Here is a 24391-nt window from a genome sequence, read left to right as displayed (position 1 = left end):
CCAAAGGGTTTTTTCTTTTTTTTTTTTTAATCTTTAGCATTAGACCTCAGACATTTGGAATCAGAACTTCGTGGGTTACTTTTGGTTCATTTTGTGGCATTTTAAGGTGCCGTGAAGCCAGAATAAATAATTTTGGAGGATTAGTATTTCTGGCTGGTCCCTGGCTTACATCAGATAAAGATCTTTTGAAACCAAAAAGGGCAAAATGGTAAAAGAATTCGTGTTTTAATTATGGATAAGCTGTATTAAGTTGGTAGGGCAGCTTTTTGCTGAAAGTGAGAGAGATCCAAATTCAGGTTTAGCATCCATAAGAAATTGACTGTCTACAGGCACCTAATCTAGTATTAGTTGTTTTTTTTTTTTTTTTAAGATTGTATTTATTTATTTGAGAGTGGGAGAGAGAATGAGAGAGAGACACCATGAGAGGGGAGAGGTCAGAGGGAGAAGCAGACTCCCTGCCGAGCAGGGAGCCTGATGTGGGACTTGATCCTGGGATTCCAGGATCATGACCTGAGCCTGGTTAAGCCACCTGAGTTGCTTAACCAACTGAGCCACCCAGGTGCCTTAGTGTTAGGATTTTAATATGATTGGTTTTCCATATTGACAGAATGTTATGTTTGTCAGGTATTTATTTCTTTTGGGGAAAAGAATTGAGGCCATTCTAAAAATTTTGGGTTATTCTTAATAATGGCTCAGGTTAATTTGAAGTTGAACTAGAACTGAGAAGCTAAAAGAGTAGCTGTGCATCTCGGAGGAGATTTGTAAATATACTGAATTATCAGTTGTATTTGAATGGAAGAGAGGATTTTATTTCAACAATTTGTCATAAGAACTTTGATGATGTCAGTATGGGTTTGCATTGATTTGCTTTATTGCATATGAACTTTGTCACTGCTTTAGGTCTTTTGTTTACCTGTGATGGAGACAGTAACTGTTTTACTGTTTACAAGGGTTACTAAATCTTTGTATCATGTGAGATTGAAATATCTTACCAAACTGAGATCATACTTGATGCAGTAGTACATTCTGTCAGAAGAAAGAAAACCAGTTTATTTTATTAATAATACTGGAAGTTCTTTTTTAAAATGGATTTTATTTATTTTTAGAGAAAGAGTACAAAAGCATGCGGGTAGGGAGGGGTGGTGGGGAGGGAGAGAGAGAGAATCTTGAGCAGGCTCCTCACAGAGCCCAAAAGGCCTTGACCTCATGGCTCTGAGCCACCCAGGTGCCCCCACCTTGGAAACTCTAATCATAGTTGGCTGTGGTAGTAGCCGCCTGTTCTGACCTCTCACAGTCAGGAGCACACTTGTCACTCCATAACTCAGCACAATTCTAGAAGGCATTCTGACCACCTTTGAATTAATTGGGACTTTGGCTCAAGGTTTCAGTCTTTGATAAAACTTATGTAGAAATAGGAGCTGACTTTATTTTAAATGTTTATTGTAAATGAAACTCTTGGGTGCAATAAATCTTTCTTAAAATAGGTAGAAACCAACAAACAGGCCTAGGTGTACTTAATACAGCTAAGCCCAGGGTCTTGATGCATAATTAATGTATTTTTCTTTCCTCTTTGGAAAGATCCCCTTTCACTCAAAACAGGGACTGTCATTTTCTCAAGTGGGATCTGAGTGGAGCTCCCAGTGTTAGGCGTATTGTGCTCTCCAGCATTACAAGCGCAGTCATTAGTAAAGCAAGAGTGAATGAGAGGAAGCTGACGACAGGACAGATTGCAGCAGGGCTTGCTGCTTTGTCATTAACCCCTTCCCTGTCTTTCTAAGGGAGGAGGGCTTGGCAGAGAGAGCAGTGGCACTCCAGTTCACTCTGTTCTTACATCTTCTGTCTCGTGTAGCCGCAAGGAGCTGTGGAGTTGCTTTTTCTTCATCACTAGGACAAGACGCCCACACTGCAATGTCAGGGATGTTTGGGCCTTTGGGTGCAGCATCAGGAACAACCTAGGGACTTGTCTAGGGCCCTGGAAACCCAAAGTGACTGGTTCATGCAGTCTTGATCAGGTTCCTTGGGATCATTTTATGATAAACTCAGAGGAGATTGTGTTGTAAGTTAGGGTGCTGATTTGTTAATTTACTCTGAGAAATATACCTTCATTAAGAGCCCTCAGAGGGCTGTGTTTGCTAGGCTTCACACCCAACATTTGGTGATCAAGGTCTCTGGAAACTGACTTAGGGATTCTTGAAGTGTGTTAGTGAGGATGGAACCAGAGCCCATGGAATTAAGTGCCCTAAAGGAGCTTTCATCTATTTTATGAAAAATAAACAATTCCTGGGTTGTTTGTTCTTTCTTGATAGCGTTGATACTTTCTTACCCTGCTGTACCACAACCCTTCTTAATTAAAAAAAAAAAAAAAAAAGTTTTTAATCTGGTATAAAATTTGGGCTGTGAAAAATTTCAAAATTAAAAGTAATTATATTTTCTATCGCCAAACCAGCTCTCTCAAAGGTAGCCACTATTAATAGTGTCTTTTCCTGAATTGTTATATATGTACTGGCATATCTGGACTTTAAAAATTTTGTACAAATAAGATTAGACCATATTCCTTGTTGTTGTCTTTTTTTTTAACTTGGTGTCTTGGAGCCCTTTCTGTACTGGCATATCTGGCTCTCTGCATTCTCTTTAATGGTGCATGGCATGCATCACTCTAGCATATAATTTCTTTAATAATTCTGTTACTCGTTAAAATATTTTTAGTTTTTTCCCCCATCCATTATTTAATAGATGTCCCTGTATACATGTATCTTGGTATTTTGAAAGTATATCTATAAGGTAAATTTCTAGCAGCGGCAGTGTTAAGTGATAGAATATATGTGTAGTTTCAGTTTTGCTAAACATTGCCCAGTTTATACTCCAAGCAGCAGTGAGTGAGAAGGCCTGTTTTTGCACACCCTTACCAAATGCAGGTACTCACAGTCTTAGTGATTTTTACCAATCTGAAAATACTCAGTTGTTTTAATATACATTTCTTTAATTATGAGTGAAGTTGAAGGTCTTTGTAATTATGAATCAGTCTTTTTCTTCATAGCTCTCTAGGTAGTTTCCTTTTTTAAATGACCTCGTAAAGATAACTACTCGTCTTTTCCATTTGTACTTCTTTTCAGACACTACACTTAGCCTACATAATTATTTTAGTTAAAGTTTTCTGGAATTCTGTCCCCTTTCTGATAATTCAGTGTAAGATTGTAACAGATTGGGGCACTTGGGTGGCTCAGTCAGTTAGTTGAGTGTGTGATCTTGGTCTTGGCCCAGGTCATGATCTCAGGGTCCTGGGATAGAGCCCTATATGAGGCTCCACACTTAGCAGAGTCTCCTTGTCCCTCTCCCTCTCCTCCTCCCCTTACTCATGTGTGAGTGTGCATGCTAGGTCTCTCAAATAAATAAATAAAATCTTTAAAAAAAAAAAAAAGAATGTAACAGATGGATTTTTAGTTACTGTTAAATATGTGTGGTGGATGTTTCCAGAATCATCCCATAAGACAAGAGAGCATCTCTTGCTGTGAGTCAATTCTGTAAATGAATAAGCTCATTCATAATGAAGTGATTCTTACTAGTGTCTCTCTGCAAATAATTTTTTTTTTAAATATTTTATTTATTTGACAGAAATCACAACTAGGCAGAGAGGCAGGCAGAGAGAGAGGAGGAAGCAGGCTCCCTGCGGAGCAGAGAGCTGGACGTGGGGCTCGATCCCAGGACCCTGGGATCATGACCTGAGCCGAAGGCAGAGGCTTTAACCCACTGAGCCACCCAGGCGCCCCACTGCAAATAATTTTTTATTTTATCTTAACTATCTCTGAATTCCAAAGGCTCCATAGTATAGCCCCTATGAATGTCCTGAAGGGTGTTGGAGGAGTTCTTTTACTGCCTTACCCTTGGGGAGTAGAGTTTTATATGTAGAAGATAATGAATGTTTATAGGGCTTGTGAGTAAACAGGAAAAATGAAAGAAATTTTTGGGAGAAATTGAATCCTTTCTTCTGCCGTTTTTCTCTCCCCTTATTCCCCTCTTAATGAAAATGGAAGTGTTTCTTCTCTTTTTCTTTGTAACACTAATGAGGTTAATTCTTTCCAGCAAAGGTCAGTGACCTTGTAGCAAATGCCTACAAGACAATAAAAGCAAAGCTGCCTCTGACTTTGAGAAGTATGTCATTGTACCTATCCAATAAAGACACAGAGTTCATCTTGTTTAAACCTGTGAGGGTGAGTATTGTGATATTTTACTTGAATGTTGTCCAGTCTCTTCAAGTTTTCTTTTCTTGCCTTGTCTACCATTTTCCTCTTCCTGTAGACATTTAAAGGTGTTAGTATACTGTTCTAGTAAAGTTGATTAATAATCTCTGTAATTCCTGAGAGGCTTACAAAGCCAGCACTGGCCTGATCATATCCACCCCAGCCTTTGTCTTAAGTTCTTTATGTTGTAACCTTTGGCGACAAGGTAATTTTGACCTTAAAGTACAAATTAGTAAATAAATAAGTCATCAGACCCTAACATTGAATGTGGCCCAATACTTGAGAAAGCAGCATTTCAGGAATTATGCTTCATTTTACTGGTGAGTAGTGGAAATAAATGGCTTGCAGTGGCTGCCAAGGGATTAAATGTCAGAGCAAATTTAGTGCTCATAACTTCCAGCTCTGTGTTGAGCTCACATCTTTACCGAAGGCATTGGTTGGTTTTTAAAGTACATTTTATGTGTCTGGGAACTTTATTATCTTTTGTATAAGAAATTGCTGCTGAAGGCTCTTATTATTCTCTGGGGGCCAGGGCTTACTAGAGTTTAGCTTTTCCAGGAAGTATTATCTGATAAGCTTAGTTGGGTTGTGCTAGCATGTGAATTATTAAGTGTGAATTATATGTCTTTGGTAATCCAATGAAAGATACATTTCCTCCACTTGTTTGGCAAATACCATTAAGATTTAACATTCTTAGAGAGAGAGAGAGAGAGAGAGAGGCAAACCAAGAAACAGACTCTTAACTATAGAGAATAAACTGATGATTACCAGAGGGGAGGTGGGTGGGGAGATAGATGAAATTGGTGATGGGGTTTAAGGAGGGCATTTGTGGTGAGCACAATGTATGATGTATGAAAGTGCTAAATTACCATATTGTACACCTGAAACTAATATAACACTGTATGTTAACTAACTGGAATTTAAATGAAAACTTAAAGATTTAACAAGCTTAGTGCTTTATGTTTAAGATGACCACATATGTTTCTAGTGACTCATTTAATGGGATTGCCTCTTCTTCTTTCTAAGAATAATGTTCAGCAAGTCTTCCAGAAGTTCCATGTTTTGTTAAAGGAAGAGTTTAGCCCTGAAGATGTCCACATCATTGCTTGTCCTTCTATGGAACAGGTAATCCATCATCTGAAGATCCTTGTTAGTTTTTATTCTTGGTTATTTGGTTATTTTACTTGAGTAGGTAATGTCTTTATGTAACCATGTTTTTAATTTTAATTTTAAAATTGTACCTTATTTTATTCTGATGAGCAAGAATTCAGACTTTGAATTGCTCTCTCAAATTTTTAGTGATGACTTTATAAATTTTGATTGCTTTTTTAAAATCCTTTCTGATATTGAAAATTGCTGTGTTTAACATGAGTGAACTATTTGTGAAAAATCATGGTGTTTAGGATGCTGAATAATTTTATTCAGCATTTCACATGAGGCCCACATTTCACATGAAATAAATTTACTTCACAGATTTGATGTTAGAAGTGTTTCTGTTTTCTCTCTTCCTAAATTTGAAAAACTGAATATAGAGCTTAGTCTGTATTTATCATTCAGTACAGCCGCAAGTTTTTTTGAGCATGTATTATGTATTAGGAGTAGGCTGGTGCTATGGAGGGTATTTTATTTCTGGTTTTAAGTTTGGTATAGCTTAGGAGTTTTATATATGTCAGGACTAGAGGGTGTGGGAGAGAGTAGTAAGGTATGGGAGCCTGAGCAGAGTGGGTGGAGAGTTGGGGAAGGGACTAGAGGCAGTGAGTGAGGGTAAGTCTTTGGGGGTTTTACCACTTTGGGAGAGAAAAGGTGTAGCTGGAAGGGAAATGGAGTCTTTTTTTAATTGACATAGAACTCATATGCCATAAAATTTCATTGGTTTTTAGTATATTCACTAAGTTGTGCAACATCACCACTATCTAATTCCAGAACATTTTCTTGCCCCACTCAAAAGAAACTTCATACCCTTTAGCAGGTTCCCCATTCCTCCATCTTCTGTAATTTACTTTTGGTCTCTATGGATTTGTTGTTCACTGTGGACATTTCATTAAATGGAATCATATAATACATGGCTTTTTATGACTGGCTTCTTTCTCTTATCAGACTGTTTTTAAGGCTCTTCATATTGTAGCATGTGTCAGAATTTTATTCTTTTTTATGGCTTTATATATTCCTTTGTACGGATAGATGGTTCATACTTTAAAAAGATGTGTTTGTGGTTCCAGGATTGTAGTTAAAATACTTTATTTATTTATTACAGAGAGAGGTAGCGAGAGAGGGAACACAAGCACAGGGGAGCTGGAGAGGGAGAAACAGGCTCCTCGCTGAGCAGCGAGCCCAGTATGGGATTTGATCCCAGGACGCTAGGATCATGACTTGAGCCCAAGGTAGACGCTTAACAACCGAGCCACCCAGGTGCCCATAAAATGCCTTTTTTAAGAGTCACTTGAAGGGGGCACCTGGGTGGCTCAGTGGGTTAAGCCGCTGCCTTCGGCTCGGGTCATGATCTCAGGGTCCTGGGATCGAGTCCCGCATGGGACTCTCTGCTCAGCAGGGAGCCTGCTTCCCTCTCTCTCTGTCTCTCTGCCTGCCTCTCTGCCTACTTGTGATCTCTCTGTCAAATAAATAAATAAAATCTTTAAAAAAAAAAAAAAAAAAAAAAGAGTCACTTGAAGTCATTGTATTCTCTGTGATTATACCACTAACTTGATATATAGTTAGGTTTGTTTCAGTGTTTAGAGATTTTTTTCCCCACCATTTTGATTTAGTTTTTTTTTTTTTATAAAGTATTAACAGGCTTCCCAGGTCAGCATTCTAGAACAAGATAGAATTGGAGGTGTTTTGCTCTCCTTTCAGACCCCTCCAGCCTTTTCCTTCCTTTGTTATATAAAGAACTATTACTTTTATTTGTTATTGGATTATCTTTCCCTTTTTTTTTTTCTTTTAAAGGTAGGAGAAAATACATGTTTTTATATTCATGAGGAGGATCCAGGGAAAGGGAAAAATTGATGCTGGAAAATGTTCTTGAGTAGCAAAGGGGGGATGGAATCTCAGCGACAGTCGGAAGGAGGATGGAGCCTTTGTTAGGTGCATGTGTTGAGTTGCAAAAGGAAAGAAGGCCCAGTGTTTGGGCACGTGTGTGGGGAGGCGGTGAACACGATAGGACAATAGAAGCCTTCATCTGATTACTTCATGTCTGTGAGTGAAACAGGAAGAGGTCATCACAAAAACAGAGGGGTACTAAAGATTTGGGGAGCAAAGCTCAGTTGAGTTCAGTGGTTATGAATCCAAGAGAGGCCAGTCAGCACGGTTGTCTGTTTTCTCCAGTTATATATAGTCAGTTGCAGGAATGTAGACATGGGGTAGCCAGGCAGGGCTTGCCAAGAACATGCAGAGTTCCTGGGCCCTGCTGGACTCCTGCCAGCAAGATACATGTTTTGTGTGTGTGTGTGTGTGTGTGTGTGTGTGTGTGTTTGTAACTTAAAAGTTTGACACTAATCAGTCACATTGCGTATAACTCAGATTGCTCTGCTCTGCCTCTCTTCCCTGTTCACTTGATGAGCTAGTACATTGTTCTCATGACGTTCTCCTGTTCTCATGATGCTCTCATGGGTCGCAGCCTGTACTTTGAAAACCAGTGACAGAGCCCGTCATTCTGTGCAGCTTGGTGTTTGTTTCATCATGATTAGATTGAGGTTTTGTATTTTGGGCAGGAAAAACACAGAGGTGATGGTGTGTCCCTCTCATTGGGGATACAATTTTGTAGAAGAGATGAGGGGGTGATTATTTTGATTACCAAAATAGTTTGTGCTGTGTCAAAGGGTTCCCTGCCAGGGTCATTTGGCTGCACGTCTTCTAGGGCTTGGGTTCCAGATTGGCAATGGGCAGACTGCAGTTCCCCAGCCCTCTCCCAGGTGGGTTTCTCTGCTTCTCCTGGGGGCTGACTCCATGTCCTGCTCTCCTTCACAAGTGGGTGGGGTGCTCTAGGGCTCAGAGTTCGTGTTTGTGCTGAAATTCACTCTTCACGTCTGTTTTTATGCATCTAAAATGATCATTAAAGGAATTCAGCTTACACATGATTCTTCGCACAACACACTCTGCACAGAAAAAGGTGAAATTGATAATTCAGATCTATTTCTATCCCTTCTCAGGGTTGGTATGTAGTTTTTTTATTTCTCCTATCATTTTCATTGGGTTCTAAATAAGTTGAGGGCCTCAATTCAGTGATAGAGTGTGGCATCCTCCCCGCACCACAGACCACCACAAAGCCCACTGCCCAGCGGCCATGTGGTGACTCAGACCAGCATTGTGTTCATTTGGCTTCTTAAAAAATCTTAGACTTTGGGACGCCTGGATGGCTCATTTAGTTGGGCCACTGCCTTTGGCTCAGGTCATGATCCTGGAGTCCTGGGATTGAGTCCCATATCGGGCTTCCCCTGCTTTGTGGGGAGCCTGCTTTTCCCTCCTGTCTCCCACTCTCCCTGCTTGTGCTCTGTCAAATAAATAAAATCTTAAAAAAAAAAAATCTTAGACTTTTTCTGTTCTCAGGGTATTGGTATTCCACAGTAGAACTAACATAGCCCTTCACTTTGCTTTTCAGCTGAACCTCCTACTGTCCGTTTCTAAATAACCAGGCTGGCCGGGCTGTGCACGTCAGCGTCTCTGCGGTCGGAGTGGGCTGGGAGGTCCGGCAGCCTGCAGGACGCCGAGGAACCGTATGTGGGAGTGTCCTTGAGAGCCACCCCGGCGTGCTGCTCGGTGCTGACTGCAGAATGAAATACAAGCAAAGTGTTTGGAAGATTGGTGTTTCCCTTTTAAAAACATCAAAATGCCAAAGATTAATCTAGGAGTGTGAGAACTGTCTTCTTGAAAAGGTCACGAGAAATGTGAGTTTTTTAGAGGTAGCTATGGTGGGCATACAGGGAGATGGTTCTTAGCAAAAGATGTGCAATGAAACTAGGTTACAAGAAGGAGTGCAAAGAAGAGCTTTACACAGAAGCGCTGTTAATTAGAAAGCTTCTATGAGTACGGTTTGTTAAAACGTGAAACACTGAAACACTTTGAGCCACAGAGATTCCACGGGGGCTATTTTTTACTTCTAGAAATCTTACTCCTACACTCTATTTAATGTAATGTTTCTCCTAGCACTTTGAAGTTTCGTTTGGAGTAGATTGGGTGCATCTGAGAACGCATTCTGCTTTCCTGGGAATATGGGGTGTTCTCTTTCTATGTGTTTGATAATGTGAGGTAGTCTCAAGATGCAAGGACCCTGTGTAAGGTTCCAGCCTCTGTACTCCCTGAATTGCTTAGGTGCAGAATGTTCAAACGCAGGGCCTAGAGCCTCCTTGTAATAGATACGTGCGGTATGTTTAATGAGCATCTTCATGGTACAATAGTCCGTGTTTGTGAGTGGGAAGCACTAATTAGGTTGTTTTAAATCTGGCACGTAAGGGAGAGGAGGCAGCCTGCTGAATTGTGTTTCTCACGCATGAAGGTGAGGGTTACCAGCTTTCTGTACACTGCCTTCGGTATTAATAGTTCTTTCAACAGTGAACACTTTCATGTCCCATGTATGCGTTCATTGGCTGTGCTGTGTACCAGCGTCATTGGGGTGCAGCCCTGTCATGGCAGGATACATTTTACCAACAAAGGTTAGGAGGATGAAGATGACCCACCCCTTAAAATCTACTGTATTATTCGGGGATCATCAGATAAATTATGCACATCTGTGAGTTTTCCTACAAACAACTATTTCCTGAGCAGATTGGTTTTGCCTCACATAAGCTGCTTTTTTGGTTCAGAATGAATTTTCAGTTATTCAAACACTATCCAGAGATGGAACACTGGCAAAGGTTCTGGAATGTAGCCAGCAGACCTCCTTCTACAGGACTTGTCCCGTTGCAGCAGACTCTTGTAGTGTGTAGATAGGTTACATATCCTGATGCCTGTCATTTTAAACAAGTCACTTGTTTTTCAACTCCATTTAAATTGGTGATGAATGTGGCTTGAGAGAGCTTAGTAGTCTATTTTGGGAAGGTAGAAGGGAAAGAGGGTCCATATTCATTCTTTGACATGAAATGAATGAATCAGGAAGATTGTATTTACTTCCACTTACTATTTTAAATACATGTTTAATGAAATAAACTGTAAAATATCCTGTTTTCTGTATTATATGTACATTTGATTTTTTTAATAGCCTTTCCAAAGAAATGAGGGCATGATTATTGTACAGTACTGTGACTGATTTAATTTGATGTACAGAGCAGGCTGCATTCTTAAGGATAAAAATATTTGATGGCACTCATTCTTGTGTTTTCAATCTTTTCTTTCTGAAACACTTAAACATCTTACAAAGTGCTAAGTAGATAATAGTGATCCAACTTGTTGGCTAAATGAATATTTGTTTAAATCTGTACAGTTTCAGGTGTTGACTTATACAAAATATGTACATACTTTCACATAATTTAAAATGCTTTATATTATTTGGCTAGAAATTGCAGTTTTTAATAAATGTGAATTTTTTTAAAAATAAAGATTTTTGCTTCCTACTTTGTCCTCACATGTCTGTTGTATGAATTCTTTTTAAAAATAATTTTTTAATTGAAATTTTTGAGCTAGTTTGTGATTCACATGCGGTTGTTTAAGTTGTACTACAGGGAGACCCCATGTACCTTTCCCTGGATTTCTCCCAGTGGTAACATCTTGCAAAAGTAGAACAGGTTATCACAAGCAGGAGATGGACAGAGGTACACCCCACCGGTTTGTTCACATTTCCCCAGTTTTACCTGTACGGTGTGGTGTTTTTTTTTTTTTTTTTTGTAAGATAATTATTGTGGGAAGACATTTTTTGAAGCCTCTTAATGCTTCATTAGTTGAAAGATAATTTTTTTCTTTGTTTGCAAAAACTTCCAATTTCCTGTGTACCTTCAGCACATAGTGTGTTGAGATTTAATATTATGTAAGTAGCAATAAAAATGAGTTTGTATTTTCACCCTGGTTTAACAGTCCTATATCTTTAAATTCTCTTCCGCAATTTATTACCTTACAAGAAAGAATAGTCAACCTTCGTTTTTAAAAAGGGGCCATTCGTACTGGAAACCGTGGTGTGTTGGTGAGAGAATGGTGCTTCTCAGAAAGGAGAGGAGGAACTTCTTTGTTTCCTCTCGGGAGCACTTTTCTCCTGGTGGTGGCTCGTCTCCCCACTTGTCCGCCTTTTCTGATGGCAGGTGGGTCTCCTCGGCTCCTCCCTGCTCATCCTCCTGGCGGGTCTGGGTCCGTGAGTGCATGCGCCAGATGACGTCACTGTCTCACGTGGGCAGGAAAAGGCTTTGTCGGAAGGAAATGGGGCGCTGGCCAGGGACGTACCAGGGGCTCCAGGAGCAGAGGGATAAGGGCAGAAAATACCACTGATGCAGCTATTCCTTCAACGCGGAAGGAATGGGTGTGGTCTCCGCTGCTGTGGTCCTGGACTGAACGTCCCCCACAACCGCGTTCATCTCGGGCAGGCTCGGAAGACAGTCTCTGTGCCAGGTACGGATTTATGGCCTCTCGGCTCCAAATCCACCTTTTTGGGTCCTCCTTGGACACTCTGGAGCTGGGCCCTGAGAATATTCCTCCTCCCCCAGCGGGTGCAAGGTTAGCTTTGTGGGGTGCTAGAGGTACACTGCAAGGCACAGGGGAAGGGGCATCCAGTTGCTGGCCCGTCTATTTTTCCTTCTACGTCGTCGCCGTGGCAGCATGGGGGTTCTGGGGGTTCTCTATAGTGAGTTCTGGTATCCGAGTGAAAGCTGGCAACAGCCCAGCATTCCATTGAAGTCCCCCCCCCCACCGCCCCCCAAGCCAGGGGCTGTGCTTCCATCCCTAGCTTTGGTGCTGGTGGGAGCTCTTCGAGGTTCTGCGTTCCCTCCCGAGCACGCCCAGCATGCGCCTTCACCCCCATGCTTCATTCCAGAACACCTTCCCTCTCACACAGGGTCCTTGCTGTGCTGGGCTCCTCCCCAAAGCCACAGTTGCATTGTTTTGCTGTTGTTGCTTCGCTGATCCCCAGTCTGTAACCCCCCCATGCCCAGGGGCGGGCAACCTGTTCCTTTCTCTTCGGACCTTGAGCACATGGTGGAAGCTCAGTGTGTATTTGTTGCATGGCCTAATTAGTTACTGAATTTGTTAGTAATTTTGTGGGCACTGCACGAGGCCCCATGTGCCTTGGGGCAGTCACTGATTGTTACTCTTCAGGGGACCCTTGTGTGTAACTGAAGAGGTTGGTATTCATAAATAGCCCAGCTTCGTTCATTTTCGTTTCCAGGAGAAGCCAAGTCACTGAAAAGAGAATGGAGGTCAGGCAGATTTGTCCCCTCAGGTAGGTGAGGGCCTGGCAAGGGCCCAGGGTGTGAGGCAGAGAGTGTTACAGGTTGAATTAGGCGCCCCTGTCTCTGCCCCACATTCCTGTGTTGGGAGTCCTAACCCCCAGTGCCTAGAAATGTGACCTGTCTTGGAAATAGGCTGTTGGAGATGCAGTTAGTCTAGATGAGGCCATACCGGTGTAGATCAGCTCCCATCCAATGTGACTGGTGTCCATATCAAAACGGGGACTGTGACTCAGAGACACACACCCACAGAGAAGGCGGGGTGAGGCCTGGAGTGTGTTTTTCAAGCCCAGGACCCAGAAGTCGGTCAGGGCTGGAACACGCACCCCCCTCGGGCCTTTGGAGGGAAGACCTTGATCTTGGCCTTCCAGGCTCCAAAGTGTGGACAGTAAGTTTCTGCATTGGACGGCATCCAGTGCCGGTGTGAGGGGGAGGGGTCCTCGATCTCTGCAGTTCCTGGCCATCTATCTGGTTGGCGACTTTACTTCCTTACCAGTCTGTGAGGTGATTCGCCTTCCCTCGTGAGGACAGTCCCTGAGTCCCATCTCTGGTGACCGTGGCACTGAGCCGCGGTTCCCAGAGGACCAGGAACCCCGTGCTGCTATGTGAGATTTCTGGTCTTTTGAAAGATTGGCCAATGGGGCGAGACTGACTGGGCAGAACACCCCGGTGAGGCCGCCTGCTCACAAGCTCTACGTGAGTAGCAGGATGATTGCAGATTGGTGGGAAGAGGACTAGCAGGGATGGAGGGGAGTTGGCTGATGATGGTGGGAACCCACTCAGGAACAGGGAGCACAGTGTCTTCTCCATGCCACTGCCTCTGACCCCTGGCGTGTGGCTCTGTGAGGTGAGCTCCAGGACTGCCCTGCTATTCCAGGTGAGGAAACAGGGGCTCCCTGCTCTGGCGGGGACTTGCTTGTTACTGAAACCCACTCAGAAGCTTCTGCCTCTCGTGGGGATAAGGAAAAGGGCTTCTGTGCCCTCAGCATGTGTAGAGCCCACAGGGTGCACTGAAGCTCTGCCGTGGGCTTGTGAGGGTGGGCTGCTGCGGTGGTCATCTGTCATGGTTCATGGCCTTGGCCCACAGTGACTGTTGTTCTAGCTGAGGACTGCAAGGTGTGGCAAACAGTGGTGACTGTGGATGCCCCCCACACCCCCGCTCCCTGCCTTCACCTCCAGGGCTCCTCCCGCTGCTGGGTTGTCATGGTTCGGGGTCATGATGACTTCCAGTGAGGGTTGGTCGCGGGCAGTGTGAGATCAGCAAGGGGGCAGGGCCACGAAGGTGGGACTCTGGTGTCATTGTCGCAGCAGGGAATGGCCAGCTGCCAGGCTGGCTGGGAAGAAGGGGTTTCCTATCCTGTCTCAGTTTAGGCTGCAGTGGAGTTCATCCCGGGAAGTTGCCATGCCCCGGGGTATATAAAAGGCACACTGGAGGGGGCTGCCCAGCTCCTGAGTCCTCCTTTTCTAGAAACTCCTGCCCCTCTCGGTACATAGGCGTCAAGACATAGTTCCACCCTCCTTACCACGTGGGGCTGCACCAAGAGTGGCCTCCTGATTAAGCCAGGCCAATGAGACACCTCTGGTTTCTTTTGAGACATGGGGAGGCAAAGCCACATGAAGTGAGGGGCATAGAGCACATGTCTTCAGGACATGAAGAATGTCACAGAGATGGGGACGGAAGTCATATAGCTTCTGGGGACTTCCCATGCTCTGATCCTTTTCTGCGACCCACTGTACCTTCTGTCCATATGACTCATTTCCCTTTTTGCTTTACGTACTTGAATTAGTGACTGTTACCGGAAGTGTCCCAGCTAGTGGAGGGGGTTTGAGTATGTGTGCTTCTGGGCTCCCGATGGGCTCCTGGGTTAGGGGACCTGCAGCAGTCTGGCGTTGGGACACTGTCTGGGTCTCCCCGTGTCTTGGCAGGCGTGGGAGACGGGTGTTTGTGATGACATTAGGGTTAGTGAGAACTTCCCGGGTATCTAGACCCACTTTGCTGGCAAGGGAACTGAGGCATAAAGCGACTTGCCGCAGATCACACAGCCAACGACGGGCAGAGGTGTACTTTGAGACCGTCTCCGTACTGAGTCAACCCATGTACACAGAAAGGCTACAGAAGGCCTGCATTCAGGTGATCAGTGAGGGTGCACGGGACAGGGGTTGACGGGTATTGCCTACTGAAACAACTTGCTCCTCGTGCTGTCGGGTGAGGGTTTTTCTGTGCCCAGCTACAGATTCTTTTTTCAAACCAAGGAGCTGTGGTAAGTCCCAAATGACAAATCAGTTCTCAAGGGACATCCACAGGGCTCTGGGGTTTTCCTTGGCGCTCCTGTAACTTTCCCAAGACAGCCCTCGGTGGCAGGAGAAGGCCCCGACACGACGTGGTGACCGCCCTACTCTGAGAGGTCAGAGTTCTCCTTTGATTCCACGTTGTCGATTGGCAGGATCCTGGCATTATCGATGAAGTTTTCCAAATCAGGGATGGTCAGGAAATTCAGGATCCTACTCATTTTCCCCAGGAGGACCTGCATCTTCCGAGCTGTTGAAACAATTTCTACCTCCAGGATGGCCTTCTGCTTCATTTCACTCAGCGCCTCTGGGGTTATGAACTGTGGGAATCCACAGAGAGCTCGGTGAGGATGAATCCTGCCCAGACACCGTGCTTTCCACCCCAGGATTAGGCCCCTTGGACCAGGACCGAGTTTTCTCTGGAGACTAACTCCAGGGCAAATTTGTGCTCCCAGCCTTGCCACTGGCAACACGTCCCTTTTTTGGCCCAGGCCTGTGACCACACAACCACAGGGACGCAGGCTGGGACTACACCCAAGCCTGACCTCAAACCAATGGGTAACCAGCTCTGGGGCCCTCGTGCATCCTGCCTGGCCAAGGCTGTCTTCCTGGGGCTGTCCGGCTCTTCCCCATGGATTCCCACCATGGAAGTGGGGTGGGGGAGACAAGCTGTACCGCAGGCGGGAAATTGTCCACAGTGTCTCCCTGTCAGTCCCACTTCCGGCTCCGGCTCTCCTGGAGCGGGTCTGGTTTTGCTGGGAGACGAGGCACTGCCCCCTAGGGAAACCAGCTCTAGGCCAACTTCTACCTTGGTTTGTAGCCTACAGAGGCTGAGCAAAGGGTCTCCTGGAGGGGGAAATAATAAAGGAGCATAGCAGTGTGTTCTGTTTCTGTGAGGTATCCAGCTTATGAAATGTTCTCACACTAGTACCTTATTTAAGCCTTACAACAATGTGGTGTCCGTTTTGCAGGCAATAATGGACACGGAAAGTACATGAGGCCTGCCTGGTGTCTCATGGCAAGTGGAAGGGCTAGTATGTTCTTCCTAGGGTGCCCTGGCTGCTGGCCTCGGTGGACCTGCTGACTAGTCACATGTGTGCTGATTTGCTTCATTTGCCCCCTACCCCCGCCCCTGCACTGGCCCTGCTACTGGGGCTGCCAGGCCTCCTGGGTTTTGTGCCTGCACCAGCCCTTCACTTGCCCTTCCTAGGCACTGGTTCCCTTTCCCGGCCCCCTCTGTCAGTGGGGCCTCACTGTCACCCAAAGTCCAGGGGCCCAGGTCCTCATACCCTCTCCACCCCAGCTGCTCCCTTAGCTCATCACTGCTGTGCAGGGGGAGGCTAGTGGACACGGGGGATGGTGCTATGTACCTACATTCCTCCTCTCTACTGGGTTGGCTGCTCTGGGGGATCCGGGGTAGGTAAGGAGGTTGGGATGTGGTTACTTGGGATATAAAATGGCAGGCCTTGCTGGGCCAGGGGACCAGCTGTCCAGATCTGTTTAGAACTTTCCCAGTTTGAGCACTCAGAGTCATATGTCCAGGAAAACACCTCAGTCCTGGGCAGGCTAAACCTTCCACGTTCCCAACTTTCCTTCCCAGAATTTCATATGAAATCCCAGAATTTCAATCAAAATTAATTTTGGCAGAGTCTGCTGTTTGGTTCTTCCCTCCATCAACCTACTTCTCCATCTGCTCACCTCCCAGGAAACATGTCTGTCTGTCTGTCTCCCAGACAGGCCATCCTACTTGCAGAGATCTTGAATACTTCTCTGATGGGTCTGTAAACAGAGGCTTCCATGAACAGGAAAGGGGAGCCAGAGCAGGAGCAGGGTCTTGTGTGGGTCTGAGAGGGGGGCCAAGGACACCCTATTCCTCTCTTGAACTCTGGAGAGGGAAGGGTCCCAGGAGCCCACCTTCTTTCCCACTCACAGTCAGAACTCCAGGGTGCAGACTGCCCATTTGTAGGGGGTTGAACTGTGGCCTCCAAAAGATACGTCTGGCTCCCAACCCCTAGGTCTTGTGACGGTCACTGTATTTGGAGAGAGGGTTTTAGCTGATATAATTAAGTGAACTATCTTAGGATGAGGTCATCCTGGACTTAGGGTGGGCCCTGAATCTGCTGTCTCGTGTCCTTACAAGAAAAGGGAGAGGGAGATTGGATACAGAGAAGAAGGCTGCGTGAAGGTAGAAGGTTGGAGGGATGCCACCCCAAGCCAGGGGACACCCAGGGCCCCCAGAAGCTGGGAGAGGCAAGGAAGGATTCTCCCCCAAGCTCTTTGGAGGGAGTGTGGCCCTGCTGACACCTGGAGTTCAGACTTCTAGCCTCCAGAGCTGTGAGAGCTGAAGTTTCTGTTTTACGCCAACCAGTTTGTGGTCATTTGTCATGGCAGCCATAGGACGCGAACACACCTTTGCTACTTTCTTGCTTGGCCCAGGCTGAGTCCCCTGAACCTCCAGGTGCTCCTTTGCTCGGAGATGAGTGGTTTAGGGGAGAAGAGGACACCAAGGGCAGGTGTGGAAACACAGATTTCCCCATGGTTTCTGTCCCTGCCAACTGACAGGGCTGATGTGAGTGAGAAGGCTGTGATGTGAGTGATGTGAGGGCTGATGTGAGTGAGAAGATGTATGTTGACATCTTCGCTTTATTGTCTGGCTTGCGTCTGGGCTCTTTGAGGCTGTCTGGTTCCTCAGCTCAGAATCTCTAGGTGCTGGGAGTCTCGAGGGGCTTAGAACGTAAATGAACACCTCTGTCAAGCATCAGGTCAACAAAGGTGGCCAGGTTTCTCTCTGGGTCGCAGTGATGTAGAACATGGCCCAGAGAGAGGCCCGTGGCATGGCCCAGTGGGCACCTTCCTGGTGGAGGGAGTTGAGACCTTACCTTATACTTGGTGCCCAGGTTTAAGCAGATTTGCTTCTTTTGGTGGCTGAAGCAGAAGATGATCTTATCCTGGCTCCTTATTTGTACCTTGATGTACTGGTTGATTTTCAAGGAGATGGACTGGAAAGGGGGTGCATGGACGTGGAGGCTCAGGTCCCACCAGTTCCAGGCCTTCTGGTGTTTGCCTTTGGGGAAGTAGTAGCCCAGGTTTTGGCTCAGGCTCACCCTAGACCAAAAAGGGATCAGGCAATGCTTTTTAAAAAGATTTATTTATTTATTTGAGAGAGAGCACAAGCAGGGGGAGGGCAGACTCCCTGCTGAACAGAGAGCCCGATGCGGGACTTGATCCCAGGATCCTGGGATCATGACCTGAGCCCAAGACGATTAACTGACTGAGCCACTCAGGAGCCCCTTTTGCCTGTAATTTTATGTATAACTTTGGGTAAGTCACTTATATTCTCTAAGTTTCTTTGTCAAGAAAATAAAAGTAGTTCCTAGATTTCCCTAAGGTCTCTTCTGGCCCTAAAAGGAAGTGTCATTATGGAGAAGAGGGTCCTACAGAAAGTAGCCAGATACTGTTTGAAATAATTGGCTGAGTTTCTTGCCCACTGGCCACCTGGTACTTCTTGTACCTTTCAGACATCAGTTTCTATACAAAAGGCCCTCAGGGCAGGGCAGATACCTCTGAGAACAAAGTTGTCAATTAGGAAATAGCGTTTTAAAAACTCAAAGGAAAAAAAGAAAAATTAAAGACAAAAGCAAAAAACACAAAATTAAAAAACTCAAAGAATATTTAAGAAACTGTTCTTAAGGGGTGCCTGGGAGGCACAGCTGGTTAAGTGTCTGCCTCTTGGATCCAGCTCAGGTCATGATTTCAGGGTTGTGGGATCAAGCCCTACAGCTTAAGACTCTTTTCCTCTGTCTTGCCCAGCCCTTCCTGCTGCTCTCAAAAAAATCTTAAAAAAAAAAAAAAAGGAAGAAAATAGTCTTAAAAACCAAGACTGGAGGAGTAAAAATATTTTTGGGGGGATTAAAAGCCAAAGTCTGATTTTGACTACCAAGAAGAAAGGAAGTAGAAAGTTGATGTAAGATGGTAGGCCTTTCCTAGTCCATGACCGCTTAGCAGGGAAGGGAAGAGGGAAATCCTGAAAAAAACCAAAACCAAAAAATGGATTACTTACCCCCAAAAAGATGGAGAAAGATTCTGAAGTTTGATTTGGTAAGATGAAGTTTCCCACTATGGCCAAAAATGGGAACTTAAGAACTAAGTTCAATGATCATGAAATGCTTAGAAGTTTGTTTTTTGGGCACGATATATGTGTCTCCAAAGCCCTCACCACACCCTCCTCTCTGAGGCACCTGGGACAGAGGGGCCCTGGGTCCTTCTAAGGTAATTCTCACCGGGCTTAACTCTCGGGGAGTGTAGAGGACACGGAACCAAGGGAAGTGGTCACCATGAGTCTCTGATGGCTATTTTACCCTTGGGGAAGCAATGGCAACAAGGACGGAGTGACTTCCCACAGGTCAGGGACCTGTCTTGCTGCCATCATGATACCCATCTCCCCATTTGCAACATGTGTGGGTCGGAGAAACAAATTCTCAAGAGAATGAGGGAGAGAGAGAGAGAGAGACCGAGACCTAACCCGGTGAGGGAGGACGGCTGTGTGGACTGGGAATCAACCCTTAACCACACTGCCTCTCTGTGGGGAGGTTTGTTTGGGACTCCCAACCCAAACTTACCAGATTTCTCTGTTTTCATCATAGAAGGTGGCATGGCCAGAGTTGTTGATAAGGGCCTGGACACACCTTTCTTCACTGTCTTCTAGGATGATGAATGTTAACTCTCTCTGTTTTGTACTGAGGATGAGCAGAGCCAGCTTTCCTGACGGATAGCTGCAAGACAGTTAAGGCACATGCAGCCCCTTGTGGTCCCCTGGGAAAGGCAGAGCCCTGCGGAGGACATGGGCCTCAGCAAGATCACGCCCCAGCCCTGACCCACACACTTCTCAGGCGCCATGTGTGCTGATGTGAGTGGCCCTGAACTTCGGTGGATACTGTATCTGGCCTGATCCATCAGGAAAGAGGATTTGGAAGACCGTCTCACTGGGGTAGAGGGTTAATTTTACATCATGGTGAGGCACCTGGGAAGAAGAGATGAGCTTATTATAAAAAGTGCACAGGGGCTGATTGTCCCCAATTCAGAGTCTGGTGTTGTCACTAGAGTGCTGGGGATTGGTTTACTCTCCGAGCGCCCACGTTGCCACCCCACCCATCACTACCCCACCCATCACTATCGCCCCCTTGCTGAGGATTCTGGGTAGGAAACCTCTCAGGGCCTCCTTGGTTTACTCATCTGTGGACCAGGAGCCAGAGAGGGACCACTTTGTATGTTTGTACGTGCGTGTGCAGATTTTACTGTCATTTCAATTCTCTAATGGTTATTGGTTGTTTTTCTTTCTTTTTTCTTTAAGAGACTTTATCTGAGAGGGAGAGAGAACACAGAGGGAGAGAGAGAAGGGGAGAGGTCGGGAGAGGAGCAGATGGACAAGCAGACCCCCTATTGATCCCAGGACCCTGAGATCATACCTGAGCCAAAGTCCGGACACTTAACCAACTGAGCCACCCAGGGGCCCTGGTTATTTGTTGTCTTAGTTTTCTAGGGCTGCTGTAACAAAATAAACCAAGGATGCACTTTAAAACTACAGAAATTTATTTTCTTACAGAGGTGGAGGCCAGAAGCCTGAAATCAAGGTGTCCAAAGGGTTAGCTCTTTCTGGAGTCTCCAGGAAGAATTTCTTCTGTGCCTCTCTCCTGGGTTGAGGTGATGACCTGCGATCCTCGTTCTGTGGCCTGTCTGTGCATGGCGGCAATGTCTACCTCCATTACCATGTGCCACCCTCCCTGGGCCTCTGTGTCTTCACATGGCCATCTTCTTGAAAGAACACCCATCACGCTGGATTAGAGGCATCATGCTGGATTAGGGGCCCGCCTTGCTTCAGCATGATCTCCTCTTAACCACATCCTTAAAGACTAATTTTCCAAAGAAGGTTCTCTTCTGAGGCACCATGGCTTAGGACTTAAATATATCTCTTTAGGGGGATGCAGTTCAACCCATAACACTGGCATTATTCAGGGTTTTTAAAGTTTCTTCTTGATTCAGTTTTAGTGAATTATATTTTTCTAGGACATTGTTCATTTTATTTATCTATTTATTATTTTTAATTTTTTAAAGATAAAAGATTTTATCTATTTATTTGACACACACACACAGAGATCACAAGTAGGCAGAGAGGCAGGCAGAGAGAGAGGGGGAAGCAGGCTCCCCGCCCAGACAGATAGCCCGATGTGGGGCTCGAACCCAGGATCCTGAGATCATGACCTAAGCTGAAGGCAGAGGCTTTAACCCACTGAGCCATCCAGGTGCCCCTAGGACATTGTTCAATTTAGGTAAATTTTGAAATTTATTGTTCTAAAACTATTGTCATATGGTATTTAAAAAAAAAAAACCCTCTCCTGTCTCCATAGTTATGACTTTTTGTCTTCATTGTTTTTATCATGACTATCTTCTCTCTCTCTCTCTTTTTTCCCTGGATAAACCTCACCTGAAGATTTGCCCAATTTACTAGTATTTTCAGAGAGCTTGCTTTTGGTTTGTTTATTCTATTTGTTTCCCATTGTATCAATTTTTAGTCTCAATGTTATCATTTATATACTTGCACCTTCTGTAGTTTTTAATATTATTTTACAATTCCTTGAATTGAATATTAAGCTCATTGGTTTTCATCTTTCTTCTTCTTGATCCTCCTACTCTTTTTTTTTTTTTTAAAGATTTTATTTATTTCTTTGACAGAGAGAGAGATCACAAGGAGGCAGGCAGAGAAGGGGAGGGGAGCAGGCTTCCTGCCAAGCAGAGAGCCCAATGCGGGGCTCGATCCCAGGACCCTGAGATCATGACCTGAGCCGAAGTCAGAGGCTTAATCCACTGAACCACCCAGGCGCCCAATCCTTCTTAACATATATTTTTATTATGTTGTTAGTCACCATACAGTACATTATTAGTTTTTGATGTAGTGTTCCACGATTCAAGAACACGTATTGCATGGAACACCCAGTGCTCCATGCAATACATGCTCTCCTTAATACCCATCACCAGGCTTCATCAAAATAAAAAGCTTCTGCACAGCAAAGGAAACAGTCAACAAAACAAGAGACAACCCACAGATTGGGAGAAGATATTTGCAAATGACACTACAGATAAAGGGCTGGTATCCAAGATCTATAAAGAACTTCTCAAACTCAGCACCCAAAAAACAAGTCAAAAAACGGGCAGAAGATATCAAGAGACACTTCTCCAAAGAAGACATACAAATGGCTAACAGACACATGAAAAAATGTTCAACATCATTAGCCATCAGGGACATTCGAATCAATACTCCTTCTTAATATCAGCATTAAAAGTTATAGCACTGCTCTCAACATACCATTTTAGCTATTTCCCATGCAAATAGAAATGTTTACCTTTCATTCCATTCTAAATATTTCTGAATTTCCAATGTGATCTCTTCTTTGACACACAATTTATTTGCAAGTGGGTTTTTAAATTTGCAAATGCACGGTGTGCATTTAGGTGATGTTATTATGACTAATTAAAACTCACTGGACTGGGCGCCTGGGTGGCTCAGTTGCTAGGCATCTGCCTTTGGCTCAGGTCATAATCCCAGAGTCCTGGGATCGAGTCCCGCATCAGGCTCCCCGCTCAGTGGGAGGCCTGCTTCTCCCTCTCCCATTCCTCCTGCTTGTGTTCCCTCTCTCTCTGTGTCTGTCAAAAAAGTGAAATCTTTAAAAAACAAAACAAAACAAAAAACCCCACTGGGGTAAGAGGACTTAGTCTATGTGATATCAGCTTTTGAGCATTTGCGAGGCTTATTTTGTGGCCCAGTGTGTCCTCAGTTATTGGAGCTGTTTCACATGTGGCTATTTCCTTGTGAAGGACACATGTCCTTGTCTTGCGTTTCCATGTGCGCACGAACACCCAAGCCCCTGGATTATTCGGATGAGCTGTTCTCCCGCTTCTCGCCCTCAGCTCCCAGCACACCGCCCCGCCTCACCACACCCTGCTCACGCGCTCACTCCTCCGGTGTCTCGGTTTCTCTCTCCTGGTGTTGACGCTGCCTCTTGCTTTCTTACACACTCTGCTCTGCATTTCTGACACTTTTTACGTGTCATCTACATTTCCCAGATGTTTGCAGTAGGAAAGCTTTTCGGGTCATCTAGTGTCCCACATCGCTCTAAATGGGTCAGTGGTTCTCCAGCTATTATTTTTAACTGTTGAAACCGCTTTGTTCAAGAAAGCTTACAGCGGAATGCCCAGATCTGAGATGATCAAAGACAAAGCTACAGCTCTCTGAAAAGCTTCGGGCATGCCTTGGAATGCCATAATCCGGGCATCCGGGTGAGAACCACTTGAGGTGACAAAGGTCCGCAAACTAACCCCATCCCTACACCCAGCACTGTGCTGACCACTTATTTCCACAGCACGAGGACCCTGAAGCTGAGAGCGGATGACATACACAAAGCTGTCCAGTAAGGGGAGAGCCAGAGGCCCGCGACCTGCCCCTTGCCTACAGGCTCGTCCGTGGAATGCGCTGCCTCCAAACAGTGAGCTCCCGGCTGCTTCCCACATTCTGTCTACACATCACTGCCCTTTTCTGTTCTAACCTAAAAAAGTGCTTTGTAAAGACACCCAGGGTTGGTTTGTTCCTGATGGCCCGGAAGGAGCTTCTAGCTGTTGCTCATGGGAGAGGATATTTGTATTTTAGATCTTATTTTCACGCACCCCCTGAAAGCCCGACTTCCTTGAGATGCTATCTGCCTGTCAAATTCAGTTGTCATGGAATGATGTTTTCCTGCGAGGAGGACCCCATGGGCAAAGCAAAATCTCTGACCTGGAGGTGGACTTGTCACATTTTCTCTCACTGGGAATTATGTAATGTATAAGTGGCTTCTTTAAAAGCCGATGCCTCATCACTGTTTGCGTGGGGACAGAGTCTGAGACTAGGAGCTACCTAGTCTTACCTACCTAAGAGAGGAGGGACTATATCTCTGTCCCTTCCTTCGTTTCTGCTAGAGTGGAGACTCTGCCTCTGGGGCCGGGCACTGTGCTGTGAAAGATGTCCGTCTGGCCCTGAGCTCTCCCTGCCGGCTGGGTGGCTGCTGGCTCCTGGGCCAGCCAGGCTGCTCTCTGCTGGAAGGCCAGCACACACTTAGAAACAGGGCTGCCTGGAATTTAGTGCCCATTTGTAGAAACAAAAAACCACCCAATGTGCCACTCCTCACGGGCCTTTTGGTCAGCCCGAAGTGTGTGGTGAGTTAGGAGGGAACCCCAGCTTAGAGGTCTTGGTGAGAACCTTCCCTTGGCTGTAGGGAGGGCATTTAAGATTGGTCTGGGGACAGACGCACCACAGGAGCAAAAGCTCTGAGGCAGGCCAGGCCAGGGATTATGGGAACCCTGGAATCCACCAACCCAGCTGGAGCAAGAAACCAAATAAGGTTTTACTGATATATTGGAGGAGAGGAAGCTGAAGGCCTCTGAGGGCTTCTCACACCCTCACCATTCCATGACTGGTAC

At 45.4% G+C, this 24391-nt stretch overlaps 2 protein-coding genes across 3 annotated transcripts in view; one reads left to right on the top strand and one right to left on the bottom strand.

The window, feature by feature from the left end:
• Nucleotides 1-10777, top strand: part of COG3 (component of oligomeric golgi complex 3) — a 76381-nt gene extending 65604 nt beyond the window's left edge. For both annotated transcript variants that reach the window (XM_045977970.1, XM_045977971.1), the window contains 3 exons: nt 4081-4208; nt 5265-5363; nt 8833-10777. In XM_045977970.1, coding sequence (XP_045833926.1) covers nt 4081-4208; nt 5265-5363; nt 8833-8862 — 257 coding nt within the window. In that variant the 3' untranslated portion in view covers nt 8863-10777. The remainder of the gene's footprint in view (nt 1-4080; nt 4209-5264; nt 5364-8832) is intronic.
• Nucleotides 10778-14988: 4211 nt separating this feature from the next.
• Nucleotides 14989-24391, bottom strand: part of ERICH6B (glutamate rich 6B) — a 44930-nt gene continuing 35527 nt past the window's right edge. Inside the window, exons 10-13 of the mRNA XM_046028216.1 lie at nt 19819-19904; nt 19504-19656; nt 17764-17989; nt 14989-15204 (exon numbers count right to left, since the gene is read on the bottom strand). Of these exons, the coding sequence (XP_045884172.1) occupies nt 14989-15204; nt 17764-17989; nt 19504-19656; nt 19819-19904 (681 nt within the window). The remainder of the gene's footprint in view (nt 15205-17763; nt 17990-19503; nt 19657-19818; nt 19905-24391) is intronic.

The sequence above is a fragment of the Meles meles genome, chromosome 14 (assembly GCF_922984935.1).
Source record: "Meles meles chromosome 14, mMelMel3.1 paternal haplotype, whole genome shotgun sequence".
NCBI lineage: Eukaryota > Metazoa > Chordata > Mammalia > Carnivora > Mustelidae > Meles > Meles meles.
The sequence above is the reverse complement of the archived record's forward strand: the minus strand, read 5'-3'. Positions and strand labels throughout refer to the sequence as shown.